This window comes from Podarcis liolepis (genome assembly GCF_965112155.1).
Source record: "Podarcis liolepis genome assembly, chromosome: 6".
Lineage (NCBI taxonomy): Eukaryota > Metazoa > Chordata > Lepidosauria > Squamata > Lacertidae > Podarcis > Podarcis liolepis.
Genome location: NC_139559.1, coordinates 96,812,166 through 96,838,493, shown reverse-complemented (window position 1 = coordinate 96,838,493; position 26,328 = coordinate 96,812,166). Strand labels below are relative to the sequence as shown.

Sequence of the window (26,328 nt, the reverse complement as noted above, 5' to 3'; positions counted from 1 at the left end):
ACACATTAGCTAAATTTATTCATGTTACTTAAAAGCATAATTTTTAGAATTGAATAATCCTTCTTAATGGCAGATCAATGTCATTTCCAGTTAACGGCTACTAATATGAGATCTTTAATTCTGCTCTAAAAGCCCCACATCTTCTGCTTTTCTTTTCTTTTTTCTTTTGAAAGAAAATAAACACATTCACTTAAATTTAAAGAAAACCAAAATTTATAATACCACCACACCAAATCCTCCCAAAAAATTAAAAAAAAAACCTTAATAGTAAATTTACAACTTTTTCTGCTAGGAGAAACAAATAAATATGTAACAACAAGTAACAACTGGGTGTCAACCATGATGTCTGCCTCAACACCAAAATCTTCATGCAAAACCTATTATTTTAAAGGCAGTTCCCTAAAGGTACTTTCCCTACATGTGGCTCAACAAAGGGGCAAGAGGATAAGAAAGCCAAACACAAACATTTATAGGATGGGAGTTCCCCAATTTATGGCCCAGGGCACCACCCCCTGCAGTCCTGTGGGTAGTGGAGCGCCTAATGCCCAAGAAGGTTGGTAGGGTTGGATATGCTCATTAAGATACTTGGGGCCTAAATTGTCGAGTGCTTTAAACACTAATGTGAGCATCTTTAAATCGGGCCTAGAAAGAAGCCCAACCGGTGCAGCTGTTTTAACTCAGGGGTTATATGAATTCTAAATGGACAGACAGCCAGTAACCTGGCTGCCACAATTTACACCAGCTGAAGTTTCTTCAAGGGCAGCCCCATGTAAAGCATATTGCAATAGTCCAATCTGAAGGTTACCAGACCATGGAGTACAGCAGCCAAGTCATCTTTGTCCAAAAAGGACCACAACTGATGAACCAGTCATAGCTGGAAATAAGCACTCTTAGCCACCCTGGCAACCAGAGCCTCCAGTGACAATGTTGGATCCAGTAGTACCCCATAACCTGCTGCTTCTGGGGGAGCGCAATCCCATCCAGAACAGGCCATACTCCTACCTCCCAGAATGAAGAAGCAGAGGATTCAGCTTCAATTTACTGATCCAAATCCAGCCCATCACCGCCTTCAAGCATCAATCTAGCACCTTATCCGCCTCTCCTGACTCAGATGGAACAGATTTAAAAATAGAATATCAGGCAGAGTATGAAGCACTGAGTAGATACAAAGAGAGGCTTGAGAGATACTGCGTTAGATCACCACATTCTCTTAGGGAAAGGTCAGTCAAAAGATAAATCCTTCTTGAATGCCAGAACGCAAGGAGCCAAGTGAATGTGGACTGCAAGAGTTCCACACCTACGCGGCAGCCACCAAGAAGGTCCCATTTCTTATGCTTGCCAACCTAAGCAATTTCACTGTTGTGCACACAAACAGGAACTTATATTTTAGGTGGGGTCATAACAAAGTAGGGGGTCCTTAGGCCTCTAAATTCACTGGCAGCCAGTGCAACTGGCACCAAAGTGGTACCAGATGATCAGAATACAAGCCTCCATTATTAGCATCCTGGCTAAGGCCAGGCCCTGCTGCTCCAGATAGGGATACAGCTGGCATGCAAGCCTGGGTTGGTAGAATGCACCCCTGGCCACTGCCACTATATTTGCCTGCCCAGACAACAATGACTCCACCAGCATCCCAAGCTGCGCACCTGGTTCTTTGCGCTCCTGAAATCTGACGCTGCATCGCCGTGAATAAGCCCCACTGCTTAAGTTATTGTGGGCAATATTGTAAGAAGGACTGTGAAAGAAATACGAAAGAGACTTGAGTTTCAGGCAACTGAATCTCAATGGAAAGGGCAGATGGTAAAAAGCCCTACAGAAATAATATTGCTACCTATAGGACATTCTGTTACCACTTCCTAGGTGTCTTCTGCAAGCTAAAACTATACAACCTATCACATATAATAGGCTTAATTAATTTCAGAATGGACAGATTTAACCTCCAGCCAACAGGTTTAATTAAACTAATCCTCTAATTACCTGTCTTTCATATTTTTCTTCCTTTTAGAGACTTCACCTGCTTTACTCTTTAATTAAGATTATCTCCAATTCAACAGGAAAAAGTAGCATGTTAAAGTGTGCCAGGAAAGCCAACTTAAGTAAAATATTGGGGGGAGGCAGGTGAGCCCTGCCCCACTTAATCGACCACAAGACACAGCACATGCACAGCATTTGAATGGCAATATCCATCAACTTTGGGGGGGCGGCCTCCTCAAATATTTTATTTGGGGGGGCGGCGAAGGGACCTTGGCCTCCAGGAGTTGACTTCTATGAAGTGTACAGTTTGCTGAGCAATGACACATTTGTTGAAAAGATGCACAGCTTCTTTTTGGTTTCGAGAAAATCTATTTTAGGAATGAGCTAAAAAGAGTTTTACAGTTTTGCATGGTGGTCATATATACATTTTCCTACAAAGAGATAAAGACAGTGTTTCAGGACACATTAAAACAGGAACTTTTGTACTACCTCAATACTTTGCATTCTTGACCTGATCTCTAGGATCTGTGCTCCTGTTCCCTGATCTCCATAAAGTTCTTCCCTATCCTCAGCTGCCCTCCTTCTCACCAAGGGGCTGCCATAGAGGGAGAGACTACCAGCTCTTACCTGGGATCTTTCCCTTGATCTCCCAGCCCCTCACCCTGGGAGACCAACATTTCCCTGTCTCTCACCCAGGGTCCTCCATCAACCACCCACCACCTGCATGAGTATACAATCTCTGGACCTTAATAAAGGCCCCAAACATAGGTCTTCCAAGAAAGAAGAACATACAAAAAAACAAAAAAGGGAAACAAAAATAAAACGGACAATAAAAGGAAAAAAAGAGAGTGAAAAAACGTAAGAGAAAAAGAAACATTAGAAAAAAATACAAAAGCAAAACTTCCAATTTTCCATCAGCGTGTTACACTCTCTCTCTCTCTAGCATTCTATCTTCTCCACCTTCTGTTAAACAATATTTCTTTTAAGTCAAGGTGTCTCAGAATCAATCATTTCTTTTTCCCTAATTGTTATTATTATTGATAAATGTCAACCATATTTTGCTTTTAACTTTACCTCCATTAATTCCCATCGCTATTATTCCGTACTGAAGTCTCTCCATTGTGATCACATATTGGGCCAAAATTCCATAATTTCTTTTCTTCTTATATATCAGGGTGGATAAAAATCAATGGTTTTTAAAAAATAAATTAATTAAAAATCAGATTTTTTTATATTTAAATTGGATTTTTAAAATAAAATGCTTTTGGAGGAAATATCTTTTTAAATATAAACAGTTAACTTGTTAAACCTCACAATAATTTCATAATTATTGGTCTATGTATTTCTAATAGTATAACCAAATCAGTAATTTTTTATATAATTGTAAAAACTACTCTGAAAATTTATTATTCCAAAAATGAAACCTTCATTTGGTTTTGGATTCAGGTAGGTAGCTGTGTTGGTCTGACGCAGTCGAAACAGAAATGATATTTTTTTTTAAATGTCCAGTAGCACCTCTAGGGCGTTTCATTTTTGTTTTTTCCAGTCATCTTCCAGAGAGAGTACCATAACTTTAGTGGCATCATTCTCTGAATTTGCTCCAGGTCTAAAAGTTCTCCTTTACTATTAATGGACTTATAATCACACTATAATCAAACATGCAAAATCCTCTAATTAAATAACTACATGCATATTTTCTAAAGATGTTCCTCAGAATTTTGCTACCAGCCCCTTTAGGGGATTTTACCCAGGGTGATATCCAAGTAAGGTAAGATCAAAGAGATCAATGGGCTTAAGTTAAGGCCCATATTTTTCAACGAGTCTACTCTGAAGATAACTAGCATTCAATATCAGCCTCAGTCTACCCAGTTAATACAATTTGCAGAATACACTTTTATGCTGTGAACAGCTAATCTACTTCTCATTTCCTTCTTTCTTTAACTAAATTTTAATACCAACTGATCATTCAAAATTGCTATCTGATTAGACTGAAGAAGAAAATTTATCTTAGGAAACAAGATAATGTTCTATACTGATTATCTACTGAAATGTTACATTCATCTAATGTTCTAATGGTGTCACAAAATCCTTACAAACAGCAGGTCATAACTGTTCATATAAAAACTATTTTCTGAAATATAAATAAAAAATTAAATATCTTGCTGGCTTATTTACCCAATGAGCCTGTATGTAGTTTTATTCCCAGACTGTTCTGAACACATTTCCATAGCCTTGTTCTGAGACTTAGAATATTTGTGAACGTTTCATACCATCCAGTTCAGATCATGTGATGGTGAAGGGCCTTCACCATCACAAGCACAGCGCACTAAAGATATATTAGCATGAAAGATTAATGGAGTAAAAAATCCAGAATACGTGACACACTATTAAGGGTCTGACGATGTAACTGACAAACGTTACCATGCCCTTTCTAGCTGGAAAGACCCAGTAACTCTTTGTTCAGAGAACACTACAAAGTCGTTGTGTGAGTCAACATAAAAAGTTTTTACTTTCCATAGTTGGTCAAATTAAACCCTGAATTCCAAAACCACTTCAAATTGTTTTTCTAGACTCCATGCAACTTAAAGCAGCCATCTTCCTCTGCCTGGAGGCTAGATTTCAACATACACACCCACCTGTGACATTTTATTTTCCACCTACACAGTGCATGCTTATTTTTTAAAACAAAACTTCTTACATGATCCATAAAGTTCCCACATTAAGACTGCTTACCCCTCCCTTAAATTCGTAGAAGCAGCAAATACAGCCTTTAAAGACAGCCACACACAGAGAGGGCTGAAGCAAAGCCTATTGCATTTGTGGTTTTTTTGTCTGTGTGCTTCTCTGTTACATCTGAACCAGGAGAAGCTGTGACTGTTTTGAATCAGAACCTTGATGCAGTGGTGGGCTGGCTGAGGGTGAATAAACGGAGACTGAATCCTGGTAGGCAGTTCCCATGCCTGTGAGTTGGGGAGTTTATCAGATCTGGACGTGGTTGCATTCCCTCTGAAGGAACATAGTCTGTGGTTGCATTCCCTCTGAAGGAACATAGTCTGTGAGTGCTCCCAGGTCCATCTTTATGACCAGAGGCCCAGGTGACCTCCATGGCCAGAACCAACAACTTAGACTGGTACACCAACGGCACCCTTTCCTGCACAGAGCTAACTTGGAGACTGCAATTCATGCTTTGATAATCTCACATTTGGACCACTGCAATGCACCCTATGGAATGCAGCTAGCGCTGTGGTCTAAACCACTGAGCCTTGGGCTTGCGACGGGGTGAGCTCCCATTGTTCATTCCCAGCTCCTGCCCACCTAGCAGTACGAAAGCACGTCAAAGTGCAAGTAGATAAATAGGTACCGCTCCGGCAGGAAGGTAAACGGCGTTTCTGTGCGCTGCTCTGGTTTCACCAGAAGCAGCTTAGTCATGCTGGCCACATGACCGTTAAAACTGTCTGCGGACAAACGCCAGCTCCCTTGGCCAGTAAAGCAAGATGAGCGCCGCAACCCCGGAGTCGTTCGCGACTGGACTTAACTGTCAGGGGTCCTTTACCTTTTTTTAATACACCCTATGTATGGCCTTCCTTGAGACTAGTTTGGATGCCGTACCTGGTGCAGAACACAATGACCATGTTCTTGAGTGGAGCACCTGGACATGCACATATAAACCTGTGCTGAATGAATTGCACGGGCTTCTGCCTAGCTATTGAGTAGTATTCAGTCTTGTTACTAACATATAAAGCTCTGAACAATTCTGGACCAGGTTACCTGAAACATCACCTGCGCCTGTACAAATCTGTAAGATCATTTAGATAATCTGGAGAAATTTGACTAATGATACTACACTCTACAGAATATCACAAGGCAGTGAGTTGCAAATGGGCATCTTTTGCAATTGCCCGTGTATTGTGGAATGCCCTTTCCTCTGCAATAGGTGAACCACCATCCATCAGTTGCTTCAGACAACTTGTAAAAACAAATATTTTTGCCCAGGGTTTCCCTGACCCATAAGAATGAACCCTGTTTTACTGAATTTCTGATTTTATGATACTCTTCCAGAGGCTTTTATATTGTTTCTGTTTTGTGATACTGTTTTATTAATTTTACATTGTATTTTTGTATACTTTTAAGAGATTTTAAAATTTTAAGTAGTTTAGAGCTGTTTTCAAACTAAGAATCCACAGAGAGTTCACTAATATATGAAGGGGTCAGACAACAAGGAAACTCCACAGCCACCACAATTATCTTGCTGCCCATGTCCTATGATTATTAGTGTACAGTAAAACAACAACCACCAGACAGGTCCTGCCACCAAGCTTAAAAACCAATCTGCTCTGAAACAATTCCCATGCAATACCAGTAGATTCACAACAGTAAACCATAACTAAAGCATGAACTACACATTTTAGGGCTACATATTTAAAACACCCAACCTCTTTAAACCAAACCAAACAGAAAGAGTAGAAAATACTATTTCTAGCTCCTGCATATCGGGGGGGGGGGGAGAAACCTTATCACAATGATCTCATTTGTATGGGCTTGTATACCCATTTTTTCCTTCTCTCAGATACACAATGTGAACGCTATCTTTTGGTAATCTTTGCACTATATTTTGTCCCAGAGTTTTATTTCAGAAACAGTACTGGAACTTGTCTCAAATACTCTGGAATTTGAAAATTACTGAGGGTGACACCCAATGGTATCAACAACCCACATGCAAGGGACTTCTGTGAAAGGAAATTGGACTTACCCTTCCTCTCCTCCCACAACCTGGCAGCCCTCTGCACATGCCTAAGGTCTGCTCCGGAGTTTTGGGGAACCCTCAGGAGCAGACTGGGGAGGTGCTGGGGGAGGAGAGGAAGGGGAAACCTCACTGCATCCACTGGCACAACACTGGATCTTGCCCTAAGAAACTGTCTTTGGTAATAAGTCAAGTGTTTCACCTCCCCCACTGGGTACACCAGGTATACTCAACACAAAAGTACATAACCTTTGGTACAACCTTTGGTTCTAGGGAGAATTTCATTATTAGTGTTCTGGTAAAATAAGAAATTATAGGGCAGACATTTAAAATGTTATTTTAATATCTGGTACACATGTTAAAAGCAACAGTCAGAATGTGGCAGATTGAGCCAAAATCAGTATTATATAAATTACTGATAACTGTGAGTACAATCCAGCACAAGTTAAGTCCCACTGATTGTAATGTGAACTGGACATGCCCTACATACTTAATGAGTCCTCACAAATTGATTATGGAAGCACCAACGCAAGTCCCCTACAAAACCCCTTAATTTGTGAACCTCTAACAAGATTTGCCTAATACGCATTTAACACTGCAAGACGTACTTCTGTAAAGTCAACTCAATTTTTTATTTATCCCAAATTTAAAACAATGATTTAACAATATGCTAGGAAAACCATTAGGCACAGAATACAAAATGATCATTTTAAAAAATATACAGTGTTATATACATGCTGAGCTCATGCAAACTGCGATACATTCACAACTATATAACTAAAGTGGAACCTGCTTTTTAAAATTTACATTAAAAAAGTGTTATTGAGCAGCTAAGTCACACTGCTATTTGATGTTATTGCATATGCAATAAATTACAAAGCAAAAGCATTAGCACAAAAAGACTCCATAAATTTGTGCTAATTTAGTAGGCACTAGAAAATACAAGTTAATTTCAATAATTTGACTGTTGTTTCACTCAACGGTATATTCTCTCAAAGCTTGGCCCTCACATACATTGTGCCTAAAATTACTCCAGTCCCCTCAAACAGCTTGAGAACAGTAGCTATAAGGGGGCAAGGAGGCAACTATATGGGCTTCTGACCCCGGAATAAATAAATAATATGCCTGAGCAATGGGAACAAAAGGCTCCAAAAGAACAGAAAAGTATTAAGTCATTTATATGTGTTACACTAGAACATTAAAATATACTTTACATTATTTCCCTGCAAAGAAATATTTTTAATTTTAAAATTACAGTAGTTTTAAAAATGTTTTTGTACAAGAGACAAAACTACAAGATTGAAGCTGCCTCATATTAAAACATATATTTCCTAAGGACGTAATTGATAATCCATCACTTACTGCATCAAACAAGATTTATCTTAATACAACACAGTACTACAAATTCATCCACATATATAATATGTGACAATTTCACTATTACTGTTGATGAATTATTCTTTAGTTCTGAACAGATTAGTTCACACTACTGGAAACTTTGCCCTACATTTACCAGTGATTCCCTCATATACCACAATTTCACCAAGAATCCATCTCTGACCATTCCAGCTACATGTTTTTCTTACAAATCACCATTCAATCCATAATTCATTTTGCAGTGAATATTTATTGACTGTTTATTGCAGCAATATTCCAAAGGATAGAATACTACCTAGCCCAAATATCACATTGTATTTGTCTGTTTTAGTTCTCCTCAGATGGAGCAGGAATTAGCCCGTTTTCTAGGAACTGGGTCTTGAACAATGCTGTCTTTTTTATGTATACAAGATGAACACACAGTCTCTGACAATCTCCAAAGTCCCAATCTGAAAACACTGTTTGAGAGGCTATATATAACACAGTTACAAAAACTATTGCTTATAGCGAGCCATGTTGTTAAGAAAGACAGTGCTGGGTTTTCCAGGACCCTAGAACTCTCCAGCATAAAGTAGATGATGTAGGGGAGCCAGAGCACATAAAACACGCTGGTTATACGAAATAAAACCATAGCATAGCGCCGGTCAGGGCCGTGCCCACTTTCTGCAGCAGTGTCCACTTCATGACTAGGAAAACGAGCTCTCCTGTCATTTATCTCTTTGGTGTGCTGCCGGCAGATTTTGAATATGTGGAAGTATGTAAAACAGATGATGAAGGCTGCTGGAGCATATAGCAAGCACACAATGAAGCCAGTAAAATAGGCATTGGTAAGCCAAGAGGTTGCACACCATTCAAAAATGTCTCCATGATAACCTGGCTTTCCCCAGCCAAAAAAAGAAGGCAAAAAAATAAGGCAGGAATACAACCAGATCAGAATGATGCAGATTCTCAACCGGCAAGGTGTGACCAATTGGTTGTAGGTAAGTGGTTTTGTGATAGCAAGATAGCGATCCACACTAATAAAAGCAAGACAGGCCATAGAAACACTTTTCAGTACAGAGATGATATATCCAAAAACCTGGCAAGTCAACGACTCGTGGACACCTGTAGAATAGTGCAGCAATGACAAGGTCGGAATCAAGCAGCTCACCCCAACAAAAAGATCAGCATATGCCATAGTCTGAATAAAATAGCTGGTGGTATAATGATGTAACAGTGGAGCACAGTGAAAGACAAAAATTACTGTTAAGTTACCAGTTATAATTAAAAATGTTAGTAAGACAATAATTAGAGTCTCAAGGATGCAGATATCAACAACACTGTAGTGTCCAAAACCAATTGGACAGGAGTAATGCTCAGATACATTCACAATGCTACTGCTCATATTCAGAGTCTTCCACTCAATCCAGGTGGACTGGTTCATGATCTGCATTACGTAACAATGTGTTCAAAACTCAGAACTAGGTGATTTGTGAGTCACCAGCTAATTTTGTTTACATATCCATTTCTCTGGGTAGATTTTAGAATTGCTTCTAAAGTTGTTCATATTACAATACAGAAAAGAGGCAAAAAGGCCACTGCTCAGCTTCTTCCTGTGCTCATTCCTTCCTTAGCAAAACTCAAGGCACTTCTAAACAAAGCACTTTGTTTAAGCTGTACTTTTGGAGGAGAGAAACACCATATAATGTCATGATAAAAATCTCTGCAAGTGCATTTTCCTGGGGGAAAACGTGAAGGAGGGAGTACTGGGTAGAAATTCTCAATGTAATGATTTCTAAAACAAAAATTGTTAGGAGCTAAAAACTAGAAGCAAAGTAGATAAGAAGTCTAATAAGATGCTCATTCTAATATATTGTATCCTTCGGCTTTCTTCAAGGCATAATGTCATTTGTATCATCTTCATTCTGCATTACTAAGGTCAAGATTTGGGGCATCTTAATGCAAACAAATGTCATTAGTCTTTGGTAACGAGTAAAGAAATATGATGGGGCAGCAATCACTACATGAAGAACAGGTTCGTCCCTTCGATGAACAATATCCTCTCCATTTAGTTAACAAGACCACGTATAATAAAGGAAAGGAACAAATAGACATGATGTTGGATCTTCAGTCAAGCCAGTTAGAAAGATATGCTGTCCGTTACAATATTAGATGTCAATAGGGTAATCCAAGGTTCTCACGGAATACAAACTTGTCTTGCATTTAATTTCAAGAGCAACAAAAGATAAAAAAATTCTTTAGAAATAAAGCCACAGCTGCTACAGTGAAGTTCATAGCTCTATCCATGTCATTTCTCACCTCTATAGTGATGTCCACATTCTTTCGTACGTCCCAACACAATGAGATAATTAACTCTCATCTAAATTCTTCTAAGAAGCTAATGAAACGATGATTTAACAAGAAAAGCTGCCGTTGCATTCTATTACTCCATTAGTCTTCAGGCTTCATTTCCTCAGTTGCTACATACGCATTTCATTAGACAATTAAAACGATAACCATCTGCTTCAAAAATTCTTTATCTCAGAAGCAAATATTACCACATCCATTACATCTGCCACTCTGACACATCCAATGGGGTAAGAAGGCTCCTTCGATGCTCACTAATAAGCTGGTATTTGACTACTGTATGGATCTTTCATTCAGTGCATGCAGCAGTCTTGCTTTTTAACCCACCCACCATCCACACCCAGATCAAATGCATTGTTAATCATTTAAAGATACAGGAGAAATTATTCACCTCACATATTTTAATTAAAAAGAAAATCCAAGGTCATTTCAATTTTATGTTAACAGCAGACTCTCTTTTCTCTTTTTGAAGTGCTGGAATCGCATTGGCACTGCTTAATGATCCTTGCTGTGCCTTCTGAAAAAAGAATTCCTTACATGAGAAAGAAAAGATTTTTCTCTCGTCCTGCTGCAGCAGTGGGATGAATAGAAAGCATCATTTTCTAAGTTTCATGTCTCATGTCCATCACCACCATGCTGTGCTGAAGGTCCTTATGCTTTTATAGCATCCACAGAACGTTGCCCATTGCTCATCTGTAAGCTGTTCAATCTATCTCAAAATTAAAATACTGTTAAAATTAAAATCTCTTGTCAAAGCAGTGAAGCGGTGCCTTGCATATGTATTTGCTTTGTCAGGAGCTGTGGTGTAGACACAGAAATCCTTTTTACTGTGATCAGTTTTGAGAATGCTATTGCTATTTCTTTCATGCTCTCTTGTGATTTTACAGCTTGCACCTAAGCCTGCCCCTCCTCCGCATCCTTAGCTGATGCAGAAAAACTCGCCATCAGAAAGGTGACTCGGTCCTTCAGCCCCAATCAAAAGAACAACCAATGGCTACTGCAGCTGAAACTGTCACTAGGTAACAGTTGCCAGGGACAATGCTGGCTTATAGCCTTCTACAGCAAGCCGTGAATAAGAATGACAAACGAAGACAATTGAAAGTGACCAATCTCAACTAATATATTGAGGATTTTAGGGAAAGCATGCTTCTGCAGAGCTACATTCTTCCATCAAACAAGCAACAAAAATATCCATAGGAATAACTTACATGCTCCAACTCCAAAGATACCTTTAGTGCACTAAAAATGAGCAGCAGCGAACCCAAGTCAGCAGTAATCGAATCCCCACTGGGAAGAGAGAGCTATTAATTATTAAACACATAAATAAGGGTTGGGTGTTTTTTTTTAAAAAAAAAACAACCAGCCCTCTATAAGTCAAATGATTGTTTATCATTTGAAATTAAAATGTGTTTTATTGCAATTAGTAAAACTTGGAAGCTCTTCCTTTAATCCCTTTATAATTCAAATTACTATCACAATCATAATACAGAGGCATATAAATAAAGGTTCACTGTAAAAATGATTCATCTACATTTGTTTACATAACCACACATAGGAAAACAACTACAACTAATGCTAAAACTCTTAATTAAGTCATGTTATACAGCAACTCAGATTAAAAATGCATTACCACTACAATTCCATATTAAAACAGTTGGGCTAATTACAAACAAAATCAAATTATGGAATTTTACTTTTATTTCTAATAGCACTTCCGAATTCAAATTCAAACATTATAATTAAGGCAACAGTTCACTAACTGTATCATTAGATTCCCTGAAATCATAAAATTAGAGTAGATGTTTTTGTCAGGGGGGTGGGAGTGAGGAGGGGTGCAGGACAAATAGTAGAAAGAGATAATCACAGCTGCCACTATCCGGTGTGGAGCTGCTCCAAGGCAGCTAATAGATCAGAGAGTGATCCGCAGACAGAACAGGGCCACAATGGAAAATTTCAGATTTTCAAAATATACTTAATTAGCATGCTGTTTTTATTATTCTTTTCCACCAATGGACTGCAGGTACGTACAAAAATAGAAGATACACACAATTCTTCAATTTGATATTTTTATGTAACTAAATTCAGCATGGAACTATGACCATATACAGTGGTACCTCGGTTTACGAATTTATTCCGTTCCAGAAGTCCGTTCTTAAACCAAGGTGTGCTTTCCCTAATGAGGTCTCTCACCGCAAGTGCCCTTCCACCATTCGGATTCCGTTCTTAAACCGAGGTAAAGTTCGCTAACCGGAACACTACTTCCAGTTTTGCGGAGTTCGTATACCAAAGTTTGTAAACAGGGCTGTTCTTAAACCAAGGTACCACTGTACACTAAAAGAGACAGTCAACTGCAAACTTCTCTACTAAGCAATTATGTAAACACGAGGTATATATACTTAGATATAAACAATTACAATTTTTTGAGTTGTCTTGTTCCAGAACGCTTCTTGCATACCTGCATAGCTGCATCTGAGTGGAGGGTGGTCAAGTGACATTTCAAGAATAATTATTTTAAGTTTCCCCAAAATCTGGAAGCCTCTTCCCTGTCCGTGCCCCCACCCATATCCTTCCATTGGAACTCAGAAAAACTCCTGGAGATATCTCTGCCAGTCTCCCGTTTTCTGCCAGTTAGTTCTCTGGACCACTAAGTCAATCCCAATCCAAAAGAACTGCTATCGCCAAAAAGTCAGAATGCGTCAATGCTCAGAAAGAGAAAGAGAGCAAGGTTTTCTATATTCTCTGTCCCTCTCTCTGTCTATCCCCCCAAGCTCCAGGTCAGCACAAGCTAATGACTGGGTTCTGCAGGGCTTGGGCTAAAGTAGAACTAAAGCTGCCAGCACCCCACAACACCTTCAGCTTTGGGGCTTTCTATTGGCTACTACCAGGGATGTGGGTGGTGCTGTGGTCTAAATCATAGAGCCTAGGACTTGCCGATCAGAAGGTCGGCGGTTCGAATCCCTGACGGGGTGAGCTCCCGTTTTTCAGTCCCAGCTCCTGCCAACCTAGCAGTTCGAAAGCACATCAAAGTGCAAGTAGATAAATAGGTACCGCTCCAGCGGGAAGGTAAACGGCGTTTCCGTGCACTGCTCTGGTTCACCGGAAGCGGCTTAGTCATGCTGTCCACACGACCCGGAAGCTGTCTGCGGACAAACGCCAGCGTCACAACCTCAGAGTCGTCCACGACTGGACTTAATGGTCAGGGGTCCCTTTACCTTTCCCTTATTGGCTACTACCAGCAGTGGGTCTCCATGTGCTAGGCCAAAGCTAGGGCCTCCACTTCTTTCCGCTGGTTGGGTGGGGGTGAATCCAGTGGCGGAACATATGCCCGTGCGGTCCAGGGCAGGCGCATTCCTGAGGGGTGCAGGCACATGCTCCCCAGGGGCACGGAGGTTGCCCTCCCAGGCGTGGGATAGCTGCACACGCACCCACTGATCCCGCTTCCTTCCTCTCTCCTTCCCACTCACCTGCCTCCTTCCCGTCCTCTCCCCTGCCTGCCTGTCTCCTCCAGCCGAGAGAACGGGGCGAGCTGCTGCACGTGCTCCCAGCTGGAGGAGGCAGGCAGGGGAGAGGACAGGAAGGAGGTAGGCGAGCGGGAAGGGGAAAGGAAGGAACTGGTAAAGCGGCGCAGCAGTTCCCCCCGCCCCTTCCCCCGACGGCTCGTGGTAGGCGTGGGAGTCCGAGTCGCTCGCGGGCGGAGCACCGAATGTCACCCCCCCCACCTTCCTCTGCCAGTGGGTGAATCCTGCACATCATACTAAGACACACCCCAGCCCTTCAGCCAGGGGATGGGAGAGACTGGGTGGTATTCTTTCTGCCATTCTGATTTGGTGGTTTTACTTTGTATTTTTAAATAGTTTTTACCAAAAAAAATATGTAACTTTATTTTGCACCAGTTCAACTGCCAAAGGCACTCGTTAAGTATGAAGCCAGTTTTCATACTAAGCTTCTCTTGAGCTAGCATACTGTGATAATATTAGCATGTTTAGAGCCCACAGGCTGCAAACACCACCTGGCAGCATGTGTTTGATGTCTTGTAATATCATTGGTAGAAAGAGGTGTCACAGGCTCTCCAGTTTTAACTGCCTTGTTTGCTATGATACAAGTCAGTACAGCTCTGTGAAAGGTCCCTGTATGCCGGTGATGTCCAAACTTTTTTTAGAGGGTCTGATTTGATGAAGTGAAGGGCCGTGAGGGCCATCCAAAGAGCCAACCAAAGTTGTTGACCTTTTTTAGTATTGAAGTTTTTTTAACGATTTTACCCCATAAAATATAAACTGCCACAGGGGCCAGATTAAACCAACCAGCGGGCTGGATTAGGCCCCTGAAATGGACTTTGGACATGCCTGCTATATGCTAAATGGAACACAGAACACCTCAGAACTGGAATTAAAAGTTATTTAGCTGCATCTGTTTAATTAAACTTCATACCTGGGATCCAAAAAGCTATATATGAATCTATGCACTAGGATTCTTCAAGTCCCACACAAACACACACTGAAACTCCTTGCACCCTCCAAAAGCCTCAACTGAAATGACTCTCTTCTTTAGAACCAAATCTAACATAGCATAATAGTGAGTAGTAGTCAGAATTTTAAATTGCTGAAACCCACATAGCACAAAAGTGCTTTAGGACTACACAATCCCAGCCAATACTTGCCATGGGCTTTCATACGACACCTTGTTGGTACGAATAAGTGGAGCATTTCCAAAGCCCTTTATAGGGAAGTAGGGCTGTCTCAAGCATATGCGGCACTGGGGTGCAAAGATCCACCCGCCGCCCGCCCCCCAGGTTGCCCAGTCCCAGGCGCGCAGGAGGGTAGAGCCAGCCGGCCGGCCACCTCAGCATCTTGCTGGCTCAGTCGCCCCCGAACTCGCGGTGCAGAGCTGCCTGCAGTAGAAGAGCCTGCCACGGCACTCCGACGGGCGGGCTCTTCACTGGACTCAACTCTCGGGCCCCGGACTCTCGGCCTGGCGCCCCTGAGAGCCCAGCACCCGGGTGCCCCGCACCCCTAGCACCTATGGGTAAGACGGCCCTGTAGGGAAGCACTGGCTAGACACAGACATGTGGTTGAAAAACAGTTTCTTTGAAGTTTACTGTATGTTTCTGTTGCCGCATTTTTGATGTGATACACAGCAAGTTTTAAGGCTCAGTAATAAATTATTAGAAATAAATATTGGAAACTGTCAGAAGCTGACATACTGCAATTAATCTGGTAACAATAATATCGAAGTGCTTGGAGGACTGAGCAAGAGACCAAAGGGCACAGAAGAGAGCTGCCACTCCCCTGAAGTTGGTAGCAAAGCTGGGAATATTAAAAGAATAAATCCGAAGTAAAGGTGTTATCCAAGCTGCTGGTAACCAGCATGAAACTGCTGGCTGGTAGCAAGAGAACCAATCAAAATGGGGCCACACTGGATTTAAAGCCCCAGACGGTGTATGTCTGTTTCAACTACTCAGGAGGAAAGTGGCCAAGTTACAGCTAGCAGTGTGTGAATTTGTATTGTGTGCTTTTATGGATTTAGAATCAAGAATAATGTATGAAGTTAATTTTGCTGAGTCCATACACAGAGATACATTATTAGTCACAATGAATCTGATATTGCGTTTTTCATTTTATTATGTGTAGGCTGCCTTTCAGGGTTACCTCTTCCAAGGCAGGTCACAACATATTGGAACACAAAATGTTGCAAAACAAACACCACAATGTAAAACATATCTAAGAGTACTTGCAGAGTATTTTTCTACCCCAGAAATGATAGAAAACAGGTAACAAAAATATATTATATCATACTTTATTGACCTGTTGGAAATCTGTGTTTGGAACAACATTGCCAGTAATTATGGGAATATCAACAATCCAGATAACTTGTGGAAATTGGTCTATATGACTAAATAAGTTGAATCAGACAGGGGGAAGGCAAAAGAGAACAGACAAGGCTTAAACATGGCTTGCATGCCACACAGACTTTAAGAGACAGAGAGAACCATAACAGATGTCCTCCATCACATGCAATTCAATTAGGTTGCAATGCAATGCAATGCACTGCTTCTCTTAATTATACAAGTACAATGAAGAAGATCTAGCAATATTAAAAATTAATAGCTATGGGACTCATATGCTACAAAGAAAACACAGGTAACATCAGCTTTACATGACTCACTCCACTCCACGCCACTAAGGCCACCTGAGCCTCAAGCGACAGCAAAGAATCCTGAAGTACCCACAAGCTATGTACTTGCTCCTTTAGAGGGAGTGTAATTCCATCAAGAGCAGGCAACCTGCCATCCATCTAATAAACCAGCAGAATCTCTAATCTGTCCTAATAAGCCAGTGCCAGGAACACACATTCTAGATCCCCCTCACAACTGGACAGAGAGCCTGAAAGGGAGATGGAATCTCTAGAGACACAGCAACCTCCGCTCCTGGACCCTCAAGTCTGCCCGGATTGTGCACCAAGTATACAGGTGGGCACAGCTGGGGGAGACCCACTCCACCCTGATTACTCACCCAGGTCTCAGTGGTACAGACCACAATCAGCCTTCTCATCCATAATCAGATCATGGATGGGGGGAATCTTACTCAGAGCCAACCTGGGATTCAGCAACGACAACTGCAGACTCGAGGGCTGGCTAACAGGACAACTGCCTATGCCATATGCCCCTTTCCTGGCCTATAGATTATACGAATAGATTCATTTCATAATGTCCAAATGCTGGCTTGGAAAGAAACAGGAAAATACACAGTTGGATAGACATTGGCTTCAGTGAGATTCACCCAGGAACATGCAGAATGCTAGATTGAAGGCTTAATATTTTAAGAAACATACACAACCCCCAACCACGAGGTATTTCTATAAAAATGAAGAATGTCAAAAAGAAACGCGGTCACATTCATAAAGCTGTGTTTTATTGTTATGGCAACTGATTTGCTAGAGAAAAAATAGGTAATAAAGTTGTTATGGCAACTGGGATCTTAAAAGCAGTCAAAAGTAGAAAAATCAAATCAATCTCAGCCAACTTCTATGACTCAACTTTCAAAAGACCTACACATATTGTTTTATAAAATCTCCTATAGAGAGCAGAATTAATACACGTCTTCAGTGCTACAGAATAATAGGTGTTGAACAAAGCAACCATGTATCAAAACACTGAATAAGAAAACATTTTTTTGTTTGTTTAAGTATCTTCAGATTCTAACACAGAGTTTTTATTATATACTAGGGTTCATTCTAGGATTTAATACATATACTACACTCTGATTAGCTAAAATGTGACTCAGTCTGCATCAGATCTCCAATTCAAAATCCTTCAGCTTCTCATGAGATTTCAAAAGTGTGGACATTACTTGTGATAACAACATTGCTGTTTTCAAAAAGTAGGGAAAGCTAGAAGCATCCGATAACAAAGAAAAATACAGGAAGCTATTCAAAAATCAGTTTCCCTAGGACAGCAATGAAAATAGGGAAAAGGTTTGACTGGCAAGAATCAGCAACAGCAGAGAGAGAGAGCGGGAGGGAGGGAGGAATCAAGAAATCTCACCCTTCAACCAAAAAGTTCAGGGCAACATAAAGCCTAATTTCATTCCTACAACGCTATGTGCTTTGCCAGACTGATAGTTGAAGATTGGCCAATGGTCTTTCAGAAAGCGTCTTGGGTGTGATGGGACTGAATCCATGTCTCTCCAGTCCAACCCCACTGTCTGCTGCTAAGGGCAGAACTGCATCATACAAAAGGGCTGGTCCAAAAACAGGAAGCATGAATCATGAATCATGGGACGGCAGGGCCCTGATTGACTCCAGCTACAAAAGCTGAGGCTGCTGAAGAGCTCAGAGACCATCTTACCTACAGCAGCAGATATGCTGTATGTTTATGATTGTATTTTAATTTTATTCTCTTGCTGATTATGTTGTTTTAAATGTGCATTTTATATTTCACTTCCTTTAGCAATGTTCTCTTTTGAAATGTTTAAGATAAAATTGTAGTTGTTGTCAACTTTGCTGCATTAAATGTGCATTCTGCAGTTGACCACCTTTGTAATGTTTTATACTGAAATCTTTCAGATAATATTTTACTTTCCGGTTATGTTGCTTTGAATGTATACTTTATATTTGAATTTCTTCTGTAATGTATTCTTCTGGATTTTTTTCTTTTTTGATGTTTTAATGTAGGTTAGGTTGTAAACCTATATTAGTTGTTTCCTTAAAAATATAAAACGGTATAGAAATGAAATGATAATAATAATGGCGTGCAACAAAACACCGATGACACAGAATGATACTCTGCACTGCCCAACTCCCCATTGCCAGGTTCTCATTGGAGGGGATGAGGAAATGCAGTGCTGGCAAAAGGCAACCGACAACAAAAATCCTGCAACCATTGTTCATTAACTGGCCGCCTTGTCCTCAAACATTTGGGATCCCACATGACCAATTGTATCCTCATCAACTGCACTCCAGACAGTGATGGTACTAACTTTAGTCTCTCTCCAGCTGACCTGAGCAAGCAAGCAGCATTGTGTGGGCAGTATATTTTTTTTAGCAAAGTTTAATTTCTGCTTTGCCAATAGTACAGCTTCAGTTTGGAGCACCTTTCAGCTACCTCAAATCCACTTAGAATTTTATGTCTCCTTTTCATCTAAAGCAGGTAAAGCAGTAGAGGTTCTGAACTAGTGCTTGAACACAGTAATGAGAGCTGGAAGGCCAACAAAGAGACTTAAGGCAGACAAGGACTGTTTATGAGTTGTTTGTCCATCTACCGAATATAAGTGAAAGTGCGGCTTATATTCGCAACCTTACCGTGTGGCTCCAACTCCCCCCGCCCCCCCCCCCGAAGTAGCCCAGGAGCACGGGGCAACGATGCACAGCCTGCCCACCGCTCCCAAGCCTCCCCCGGTGCCAGCTTGGGGAGGTAGTACCAGGAGGCGGGCCACACCCATAAATAAGCCTTGAATTTTAAAGGTGCAGCTCATTTGTGGGTGTGTCTTATATTCAGGCCAACACGGTGATTAGGCAAAATACAGCCTATTTTGGCCAGGGTTCTTACACTCCCCTTAGGTCCATAGTTAGAGGTAATCTTAGATCCAGCTCTGTTCACTTGAGGCACACAAGAGCCTTAGTGGCACAGAGCACGTTTTATCATGTTTTGCTTATATATAAACTACAATACTAAAGGATTAGAGAGAGCTTTGTGACAGTTATCCATGTGCTGGGGAGCTGTGAGTTGTACTACTGCAAGGTGTTCTATATGGAACACCAGCTACCCCAAAATAGGTAAGCAAGATTATTGGTGGGAACTGGCAGGTATCATTACATTACACAGTGCTTGTCATATACACTGGCTTCCAGTCCCAACTACACAGCTAACTTCACCTAGCACTAAACAAAAAAATGGAAAAGGAAGCTATGCAAGAATGGAGTGGGTAGAGGGAGTGTGTACACCCTGCAATTTGTTTCCAATCCCCCATCTAAACTAAGCTTTTGTGTAACCTGTACCTGCCAACTATTATTTCCTAACTATCTTTGCCCTCAATCCACTGGGAATTTTATCCTTCTTTTACTTGTGCTTAATCCATGTTACTTCAGTCTTAGGTATAGCTAGCAACATACTTTCTACAGTGCCAGGAACATTGTTGGTGCTAAATGAATGACACACTTAGTTATATCTTTCTCTGCTGAATTTATTAGATTGATAACCTTGTTCACCTAAATTCTGGATAGGTAATGACTTTCAAAACAGAATTTCAAGTCTATATTATAAAATCAATTATAAAAAAGTTTTAAAATATACGAAAACCAATTTATCAATAAATGGATATTCAGATAAAAAAAATGTATTAAGAGAGAGAAGGACAGTCAAAAGCTCACTGGATTGTGTAAGTGTGTGTTAAAGCTTTCCAACTGCATATATGCAAAAAACAATCACTGTGAAAGTGGAATATTCTAAACAGTATTAGATTTAATATTTAATAATAATAATAATAATAATAATAATAATAATAATAATTTTTATTTATACCCCGCCCTCTCCAGCCAAGGCCGGGCTCAGGGCGGCTAACAAGCAATAATAAAAACAAGTTGAATGAATACAACTTAAAAACAAGATTAAAATACAACATTAAAATATTGAAATATTAAAATTAAAATGCAGCCTCATCGCAGGAGGAGAAAGGAAAAAGAAAGAGGGGGAGGGAATCAAATTAAAAAGGTATCCGCATATAGAAAACAAGGGCAAAAGAATTATTTGGCTTATATATAATATAGATATACTTCTTGCAAACATCCTTTTCTTTTATACTAGTCAGTGAGAGTATGATCACATGAGCCACTTTTTAAAATTAGAATCCACTGCTGATAAATTAATCCCAGAACTTCTGTCAACATAAGTCTACTGTACCACTGGGATCAAAATATATTTCTCCTGATAGTACTAATGAAATATTCCATAGTTAATGGTATCAAGTAAACTGAAAAATTACAGAAAGTGAAACAGAAGAAAAGCTCTACCTATCTATCACATCTCGATCCCTCCCTCTTTCAATAAAAACTTTAAAGGCTGAAAGCTGGTAGATACCAAAAGAATTAAAATCCTGGGGTACATATACACGTACATGGAGTGTCTTATCAGGGTCACAGCACAGTGGTTCTCATAAACATTTAGGTCAACTTTTTCCATTCATAAGAGCACAGCAGCAATACACTAAGCAGCATATAACTAGACCTCAAGGCTGCAGGTCTGAGCCTGATACAGTAAGACACCCAGGCTAAACTTTTTAAAATTATAAAAGCAGCCAAGTGACAGCCTTGCTATCATGGAGAATAAGGGTCTCAGAGAAGGAGAAACAAGTTTGTTTTAAAAAAAACCTACGTCACAGTTTTTAGCATCTGCACAGAACATTAGATGCCATGCAGTATCAATAACCAAGGCCACATGTTTCATTCCTAATTGAATCAAATATGTGGGTACCCACAGCAAGCAGTAAAGTATTCTAGTGAAAATTCCTTTACACTTATTTTTTTACGATATAGCTCTATTGTTGCACATGCAGAGAGATCTGATTTAATATATAAATTCATCATATCAATGAACATTTTCGAAAGACTCACCTTTGTGATGAGAATTCTGTATTTTTCCAACATCGCCTGGTTATCATGGCATCCTGCTAGTAACTGCCAGACCTCAGCTCTTAATGCCTCTGGAACACCACGCTTCACCAGCGAAGACAGTCCTTTTGGTCTCACACTAAGGTTACTATGCCTAACAAAAAGGTAGGAAAGTTGTTGCTTATTTGAACAGTGCAAGCCTAAATTATACACACACATTCTACAGAAAGTCACTTTGAAATATTCTAATACAAAATAGGAAAAATAGATTTGCCATAACAAATTCTCAACTATCCTAGGGATGAGAAGACAGTAGGAATGGCAAACTCCTGCACTTACCATATTTTTCCGTCTATAGGATACCCCCATGTATAAGGACTCCCCCATTTTGGGGGACTCAATTTCAATAAAATATGGGGAGATGGCCCAAAGTTGTTGGGCCTCTCCCCCCAGGCAGCTGTGGGAAGGAGACACTCCCTAGACTGTTTCCCGCACATAGTGGCATCGGGGGAATTTGAGCTCCCGCCTGCCATCCGGTGGGTGGGAGCGCAACCTCCCCCAATGTCGCCGTGCAGGGGAAAGGATCCAGGCAGCGCCCGCCGCAAGCAGCGGCACTGGGGGAAGTTGTGCCAACGAGCAGCTTCTCCCCCCCCCCCCCACGCAGCTGCGGGCAGGAAACGCCCCCAGATCGCTCCCCGCTTGCTGCAGCATCAGGGGAAGCCACGCTCCTGCCAACCAAATGGCTGGTGGCGCCCTGCTTCTCCCCCGGCCCATGCCACTATCCGTGTATTGGACGACCCCAGTTTTTTTACATGATTTTTGAGTCTAAAAACCTTGTCTAATATATGGAAAAATATGGTATATGTCAAAAGGGAGAGCTTAATATTCTGACATCAGAATATACCGGTATGTCCAATTCCCAACTCTTGCAGCGTCCGGGACTTTTTAGTTTAGAGGAAAGGCCAGTAAGAGGCAACAAGATAGAAGTTCATAAAATCATAAAATAAGAAGTTTTTTCTTCCTCTCCCATAACACTAGACTCATGAACATGCAATGAATCTGAATGTTGGAAGATTCAGGACAGATTTAACGAGTACTTCTTCACACAGTACATTGTTAAATTATGGAACTTGCTCCCACAAAAACCAGTGATGACCGCCAACTTAAAAGGTAAAGGTAAAGGTACCCCTGCCCGTACGGGCCAGTCTTGACAGACTCTAGGGTTGTTTGCTCATCTCACTCTAGAGGCCGGGAGCCAGCGCTGTCCACAGACACTTCCGGGTCACGTGGCCAGCATGACGAAGCTGCTCCGGCGAGCCAGCACCAGTGCAGCACACGGAAACGCTGTTTACCTTCCCGCTATAAAGCTGTACCTATTTATCTACTTGCACTTAAGGGTGCTTTCAAACTGCTAGGTGGGCAGGAGCTGGGACCGAACGACGGGACCTCACCCCGCCGCGGGGATTTGAACCGCCGACCATGAGGTCGTCAAGTCCTAGGCGCTAAGGTTTTACCCACAGCGCCACCCGCGTCCCAACTTAGATGCTTTTAAAAAACAACTGGACAAATTCATGGAGGATAAGGGCAATCAACGGCTACTAAGCACAGTGGCTATGTTCTGCCTTCATGGCAGGAGGCAGTAACGCTTCTGTATACCAGCTGAGTTAACACCTTACATTAAAAACCTGACAGTACCAAATTTTCGAAGGTTATTCACCAAAGCTGGACTAAACGTCTTTCCTTCTGCAGTGCTGGATGGCAGGTTGAGAGGAGTTTCCTACCAGGACAGACTTTCCTCATGTGCTCAAGACATCGATTCTATAAAACATATTTTGCTGCACTGTGTGAAATACGAGCAAGCCAGGGCTGAACTGATATTACCCTTGCTGGTACCTTTTCCAGGAAAATCAGAGGCTCACTATGTCAGGTTCCTATTGGAAGACCAGACAAATGCTAGAACATTAGCAGTGGCAAAGTTTTTAGCGGTGGTTGCAAGAACCAATGATCCCTATCTTTAAGTCTGAACAAAATGCTTGTTTAACCTGGAGGTAGGCTGTCCGAATTGTGCATTGCTTTGTAACGATTTGTTGGGTCTCTGAACCATAATAAAGATTGATTGATTGATTGATTGATTGATTGATTGATTGATTGAATACCAGTTGTTGGAAGCCATGGGGTGGGTGGTTGCTCTTGTGCTTGCCGGTTTCCCACAGGTCTCTGGTTGGCCATTGTGAAAATCAGATGTTGAGCTAGATGGGCCCTTGGCCTGGTTCAGAAGGCTCTTCTTTTCTGTTTTCTGTTCTTAAAAAACTATACTGAGGAAGGGTGCTAGATCATATTACAACGTCAATGACGTAAAATCATGAGATTAAATTAATTTGAATAACCAACTTGTAAGTCTCTCAGTAGCCTATTATTAACAAATAAATGCCTATGCACCAAGTCCCCCTTTTAATGGAAAAGAGAGGTGTTGTTGTTGTTTAGTTGTTTAGTCATGTCCAACTCTTCGTGACCCCCTGGACCAGAGCACGCCAGGCACTCCTGTCCTCCACTGCCTCCCGCAGCCCGGTCAGTCTCATGTTTGTAGCTTCGAGAACACTGTCCAACCATCTCGTCCTCTGTCGTCCCCTTCTCCTTGTGCCCTCCATCTTTCCCAACATCAGGGTCTTTTCCAGGGAGTCTTCTCTTCTCACGAGGTGGCCAAAGTCTTGGAGCCTCAGCTTCACGATCTGTCCTTCCAGTGAGCACTCAGGGCTGAGTTCCTTAAGAATGGATACGTTTGATCTTCTTGCAGTCCATGGGACTCTCAAGAGTCTCCTCCAGCACCATAATTCAAAAGCATCAATTCTTCGGCGATCAGCCTTCTTTATGGTCCAGCTCTCACTTCCATACATCACTACTGGGAAAACCATGGCTTTAACTATACGGACCTTTGTTGGCAAGGTGATGTCTCTGTTTTTTAAGATGCTGTCTAGGTTTGCCATCGCCTTTCTCCCAAGGAGCAGGCGTCTTTTGATTTCGTGGCCGCTGTCACCATCTACAGTGATCATGGAGCCCAAGGAAGTAAAATCTCTACTGACAGGGTAATTCAGGCATCTAATCACAGCAAGCCAAAAGGAAAATTTACAGAACTATGCATCACCCAGAAGCTTGTGTGGCCTGTCCCAAAGCATGAAAAATCAAGCACCACCTTCTCTCCCCATCCCCAAGTACTGTTTTTTTTCTTGCTTTCAGTTTTACGCCAAACAAATGAAGTAAGATAAACTCCTATGTAAATTATGCTCAAGTCTTTTAAAAAGTTATTTTTCTAATATGTCACTGTTCAGTTCTCTTGCAAATTATTTCTAATTAATTCTTACCATCTTCCAAGCAGTTCTCCCCATGAATACAAGATCTTCTCTGGGCAATCCTTTGATACATCACCAGTACCACTGGAGAGTTCATTATCGCTCTCTACATCGGAAAAACCCAAGACATGAACATATTTATCAGTAACATGGTCACAGGAGATTCTAATTCCATTGCACACTTCTTATAACTCTGTAAAGAAAACTACTACAAGACAGAACACAAATTAGTTTATAAGACTAATGTACCGTATTTTTCGCACCATAGGACGCACCGGACAATAGGACGCACCTTGTTTTAGAGGGGGGAGAACAAGGGGAAAAAATTCTTCCGCTCTCTGCCCAGCGCCCCTTCAGTGAAGCGGCAGGAGGCGCTGCGCAGAGTGGGAGAATTTCCCCCCTCGTTTTCCCGCTCTAAAACAAGGTGCCGTTTAAGGTGCGTTCAGGCGGCTACCTTGGAAGCCTGGAGAGCGAGAGGGGTCGTGTGCACCGACCCCTCTCGCTCTCCAGGCTTCAGGTTCCTTTCGACCTGCTCTTTGGGGCTGGCGGGGGGAAGCCCACCACCAGCCCCAAAGAGCAGGTCAGGGAGCAGCGGAAAGGCGCAGCAGAGAGGCTGCTGCCATAGTCACACGTCACTTCTCCAGCTGGGAGAGAGTCGTGGGGCTATGGCTTCTTTAGCCCCGCGCGCGCTCTCCCGGCTGGAGAGGTGACGCGCGCCTATGGAGGCTCCTGCCATAGGCGTGCATCACCTCTCCAGTCGGGAGAGGGTTGCGGGGGGCTGCTTTAGCCCCGTGCTCGCTCTCCCGGCTGGAGAGGTGACGCTCGGCTATGGAGGCTCCTGCCATAGGCGTGCATCACCTGGGAGAGAGTCGCGGGGGGGCTTCTTTCGCCCCACGCACGCTCTCCCGGCTGGAGAGGTGACGCGCGCCTATGGAGGCTCCTGCCATAGGCGCACGTCACCTCTCCAGCCAGGAGAGGGTCGCGGGGGGCTGCTTTAGCCCCGTGCGCGCTCTCCCGGCTGGAGAGGTGACACGCGGCTATAAAGGCTCCTGCCATAGCCGCGCGTCACCTCTCCAGCCGGGAGAGGGTCGCCGGGCTATGGCGTCTTCGCTCCATAGGACGCCACACATTTCCCCTTCATTTTTGAAGGGGAAAAAGTGCGTCCTATAGAGCGAAAAATACGGTAGTTAAGGGATTGTAGTTTGGTTCACAGGATCCCTGGCAGAAAGTGTGTGCCAGAGTGGTGGCAGTGCAACTGTCTCTTCTGAAGACATCTCTAAGAACTCCCAGCAGCTCTAGTCCATCTATTTATTCCATTCCAACTACACCCATCCTAGCCCTGTAAGATTATTTTTTCTTCCTTGGAGATGGGGAAGTGGATGGCAAAGGACAGGAGTGCAAGAAAGCAGATTCAAGGCAAGCACCACATTACCCTGCCTGCCT

The 26,328-nt window shown here is 42.0% G+C and overlaps 3 protein-coding genes across 5 annotated transcripts in view; all 3 read right to left on the bottom strand.

Annotated features, from left to right (window-relative positions):
• Nucleotides 1-26,328, bottom strand: part of DARS2 (aspartyl-tRNA synthetase 2, mitochondrial) — a 1,012,941-nt gene that overhangs the window by 788,180 nt on the left and 198,433 nt on the right. The gene's annotated exons all lie outside the window — the stretch shown is intronic.
• Nucleotides 1-26,328, bottom strand: part of RABGAP1L (RAB GTPase activating protein 1 like) — a 151,877-nt gene that overhangs the window by 102,552 nt on the left and 22,997 nt on the right. For all 3 annotated transcript variants that reach the window (XM_083507093.1, XM_083507094.1, XM_083507095.1), the window contains exons 13-14: nucleotides 24,898-24,991; nucleotides 21,542-21,692 (exon numbers count right to left, since the gene is read on the bottom strand). In XM_083507093.1, the coding sequence (XP_083363219.1) occupies nucleotides 21,542-21,692; nucleotides 24,898-24,991 (245 nt within the window). The remainder of the gene's footprint in view (nucleotides 1-21,541; nucleotides 21,693-24,897; nucleotides 24,992-26,328) is intronic.
• Nucleotides 148-11,738, bottom strand: GPR52 (G protein-coupled receptor 52). Its single transcript, XM_083507199.1, has one exon. The coding sequence runs from the start codon at nucleotides 9,522-9,524 to the stop codon at nucleotides 8,430-8,432; it is 1,095 nt and encodes a 364-aa protein (XP_083363325.1). The 5' UTR covers nucleotides 9,525-11,738; the 3' UTR covers nucleotides 148-8,429.

Excerpts from the sequence above, each read along its gene's own strand:
- GPR52 (XM_083507199.1), bottom strand. The coding sequence starts at position 9,524 with ATGCAGATCATGAACCAGTCCACCTGGATTGAGTGGAAGACTCTGAAT.